We start from the raw sequence: 4,401 nt of genomic DNA on the forward strand, positions 1-4,401 counted from the left end.
TTAAAGGTGGGGTAGGTAATTCACTTCAGAAACACTTTTTGTTATATTCCATGGAATGTTCTTAACGTCCCGATAGCAATGAATATATTAAATGCTTTGACAATAAATACATAAAATGTTTTATCTCTGGAAGCCGTGGCGCTGTAAAAAGCACGACCAATCATCTGAGCCGGCTCGGCTAAAATAACTGCATGGCCTACCCGCCTGTCAGCCTTCCATCTGTGCACAAACTTATCTCGTGCCCTCATTGGTCATGTGCGCGTTCATGTGTGTTGGAGGAGGGGCTCTGTAAGGAAGTCTGAAGGAAGGGGCAGATTTTTTCCGGTTGTGTATTTTCAAATTCTAGCGCACTCGAGCTGGTTTCTCCATTCTTACCTAGCCTACCTTTAACACTTTTTAAGGTGCAGCAACATGTTTTATTTATTTCAAAGTGGGCCCATTTCAATTATATATTTTTTCCTTCAAATGTGCAGAGGACTCCCCAAGTGCTGTGTTTAATTTATTTTAAAGTAGGCCTGTGTATTATTTTTAATTCTCCTTATAGGAGTTCTTTGTTTCTTATTAGAGGTTAACAGTTTTATATAATGTAATAAATAGCCTAATAAATGCGAAAACAGGAGTTTTTGTCTGATATAACAAATAAATACAACTTTATAGTGAGAGAGTGTTAATCCTTCAGGGCATATTCATGGCAAAAAGGAGACATACTGTAGCCTAGTGGTGTGGCTGTGTTAAAGCATACATACTTAGAGTGTGTGTGACTTACCACTTGATTTTTTAGGTTATTTGTTTAAGATTCAAATGTATCAAGGAAATCATTTAGTTAAGAACATTTTACTGTTGCACATTTTTCAAATCACATCTGGATATTACTTTTTTATAAACAAATAAGCTTCTTTTTATTTTGTCAGCCCAAGAGTGAGCCACAAAGGAGAGAAACAAACAAATGGTTTTGCTTCATAAGACAACTATGAATATTGCTGATGCTAATGATGTTCCGGTGAGAGCGATCCTGTCCTGGGACGGCCTCATCCCATGCTAGTTTGCCATTGCAATTTATCAAATGTACTCTTTGCACTCTGCGAACGTTGCGTTGCGACCTTGGTCTTGCAGTTCATTTCCACAGCCAATCCCCACTTCCTGTTTTTTCATATCTGTGAAACGGTCTCCTGTTTTCATGTAGGATGTAGGTTTCAGTTTACCTCCCATTTGTGAGGAGATAACACCATGAGAAGAGAGAAAACGTATTCTGGCCTCCCTTGTTTCATCCCCCCATGATACCATGGGTGCGTCTCACTTCGGTTATTTTTCATTTCCTCGCTCCTCGGGCTCGGTATCACCGGAAGTTGATTTGTCTGCGCCATCTTGATTACCGTCCCAGTGGCCTTATTTGTGCCGGAGGATCGAGGAATGATAACGGAGGAGCGATAATGGAGGAACTACCAGACCATCCTCTGGTGAAATCCTCAGAGACTCGCCCCGCCACCTTACTGTGTATCGCTCACTGATTGGACGATGCAGCGCATGCACTGATCTGGCTGCTGTCAGACGATCAACTATGCGGCGTCATCACAAACAGACGTCGCTTCACGTGACGCTCCGGAGGAAAGGACATCCCATTGCTCTTAAAACTAATTTCCCTGCTTCTCGTGGTTTCCTTGCGTCTCTCCATGCTTCCCTGGTGGGGGGGACTAGTCGCAGGGAAACGACGCAAGTGAGGGACGCAAGGAATCCATTTAACCGAAGTGAGATGCAGCTTAGCTGTGTGCGTGCAGATACTTGAACTGCGTGTAATCATGGTCATATATCTTGATATCTCTGCCTTTTAAAGGTAAAAACTGCTTCATGCTGTTAATCTTGCATTGGATGATCGATTGGTAAACTATCAACAACAACCTTGTTTTAACTTAATTTGTCCTACATATCCCACAAGCAGACCCGTTTGTTATGTTTATTAAAGAAAATTCAGCAAGATGGAAATATTAGATGTCCACGTCACATTGTTTGTGATGCTGATAGTTCTCTGAGTACGACATGTCAATGGTCTCTCCATTCTACAGAAAATGTAGCAAAGCCAATTGTCCACAAGATAATAATAATAATAATAATAATAATAATAATAATAATGCATTACATTTTGTTTATTAGAGCGCTTTTACAGGTGCTCAAAGCGCTTTACAATTACACATTACACATATTAGACATGTAAGAGTCATTACTGTGGACATTACCCACAGGAGCAAATACGGGTAAAGCGTCTTGCCCAAGGACACAACGGCCTGACGCAGTGGCGGCCGATGGAGCACTTGATCAGAAGAAATGTAGATCCAGCTGATTCATTTATATACACTGACTAAAAAAGTATAAAGTGTGTTAAGTCACAGTAATAGATACTGCTTGACTAGAGGTCAGAAATGTAGTTAGAAGCATTTACCCAGACGATTACAATTAGGTAATTTCTGGACGTTTTTATTAATCTTATTGTTTTATTCAACTAATATAATATTAAAAACAGACATTTTTTACAGACAATGTACTGTACCAGGGAGGGTAGAAAGCAAATAGTCTCCAGCGAGTAATCAAATGTTATAGTTTCTGGTCAAAGACCCCAAACATTATGAGATAGTAACTTTAAACTTTATTTTAAAATATAAAATTAATATTAACTCATAAGGCTTGAATTTAACGAAGTCATTTACAGGGTTGAAATATATAATCTGTCATTATTCAGATATTATATTGAGGAGATTCTGGTTCAGTGTATGACATATTTCAACATCGATTATTGATAAACTGTATTACTCAATTGTTGTTCTATATAGCTTTTTACCCAAGGAGTTGGTTTGCCTAGCTGGGTTCTGACTGACTTTAATTTTGAAGTTCTTCTGGAAGGATTTTAACTATGATAATATTGTGCAAGTTTTCATATTGCAGATATGTATTTCGTGGAAGTATAACAAGCTGGTAAAAACGAGGTAAAAAGGATGTTAAGCTTGATGGAATCAAGTGTATGTGCAGCTCTCACCCTGCATGTCTGAGTCCAGGCTGCCCTGACTGGAGACCACACTCTGGACTCGGCTGGGCCGGAGTTTACCTCCGCCTGAGGAGAGAGCATTCAGAGTCACTACAAATACAGCAGCTGGAGAAGTGATTAACTGACTATAGATACAAGCAATGCATAAAAGTGAACAATTTAAATATGTTAGACAATTACAATTAGGAATTAATTTCTCCTCAGTAATAACTGTAGTCTGTCTGATGGACTCACTGTGAGAGGCTGACTGCATGGACTCAGCCAGGCTGACACTGGATGGCGTCTTCGGGGGGGAGGTGGGCTCGGTGCAGGGTTCAGTTTGGAGCTGTCCTCGGCCCGCCCCCATGCTGACTGAGCACTGAGAGACAGAATCCTCGCACTCACTGATTGGCTCACTGGATCCTGCAACTGTGTCACAGGCAGCGCCCACAGTGATGGACCTCCTGTCTTCACTCTGCAGGGGGACAGTTACAGTCAAAATAAGTCATTTCATGTAAACATGTTTCATCTACTGTGCATTCATCTTCACCAGAGGACATAAAAAAAAACGGGCATAGAAAAGAGCTAAGAAGCTATTTGTCATCCGTACGATGATATGCAGACATTCTCATTTATCCATATCACTGTGACATATCTGACCTCACTGGTTGCCGGAGCCTCTGCTTCAGTCTCCAGAATCACTTCCTCCACCTGTGGCCCCTCACTGCAGGGCTGGGGGGGGCCTGCGGTGCTCTCAGACAGCCGCTTGGTGGCGTGGATCCTCTGAGGGTGCAGCCTGCTCAGGGACATGTAGTAGAAACTGTCCTGCTCTCCGTTCAACACGTAGCCGGAGAAAGATATTCTGCGGAACTCCTGCAGAACACACCGTCTCAATACATCATACTAACGCGTAAATACTGAGGACTCATTTCCTGTCCCATAAAAAAAGGGACTAATTGAAAGCACTATATTTCTATTTAGAAATTAAAGGAGCAAATATGCAGGTTCAACTCATTGCCCAGTAAATTCTTTTTCATGCTGTTTTCAAAACTGTAGATGTTGTGCATTGTTCCCAACAGAAAGAAAGGAATTATTTGTATTCTATTTTTTTTTTTTTCTTAGGCACTGGAATTCTCCAATGTGAAATATCTGTGCAGGAAGAATATAAATAAACTAAATATCAAATGGAAAAACAGCAAAGTATGACCATTTGGAATTTACTTTTAAAGGTCCCATGTCATGGCCATTTCCACTGATAATAATTCCATTGTTGAGGTATACTAAAACAGAAAAACACTGCAATTTTCCAAACTCACATTGGTTTCGCGTACAGCATCTCTGTAAAGTATGAATATTCAGCAGTATTCACTTTCTCCACTAAACGGCTC

General features: G+C 40.6%; 1 protein-coding gene across 1 annotated transcript in view; it reads right to left on the reverse strand.

Moving 5' to 3' along the window:
- szt2 (SZT2 subunit of KICSTOR complex) overlaps positions 1–4,401 on the reverse strand; it is a gene marked incomplete at its 3' end in the record, with an annotated part of 44,086 nt that overhangs the window by 12,482 nt on the left and 27,203 nt on the right. The window contains exons 38-40 of the mRNA XM_010782348.1: positions 3,674–3,886; positions 3,269–3,488; positions 3,026–3,100 (exon numbers count right to left, since the gene is read on the reverse strand). Of these exons, the coding sequence (XP_010780650.1) occupies positions 3,026–3,100; positions 3,269–3,488; positions 3,674–3,886 (508 nt within the window). The remainder of the gene's footprint in view (positions 1–3,025; positions 3,101–3,268; positions 3,489–3,673; positions 3,887–4,401) is intronic.

Source organism: Notothenia coriiceps, unplaced genomic scaffold (genome assembly GCF_000735185.1).
Source record: "Notothenia coriiceps isolate Sejong01 unplaced genomic scaffold, NC01 NC01_scaffold00024642, whole genome shotgun sequence".
In the NCBI taxonomy this organism is placed as follows: domain Eukaryota; kingdom Metazoa; phylum Chordata; class Actinopteri; order Perciformes; family Nototheniidae; genus Notothenia; species Notothenia coriiceps.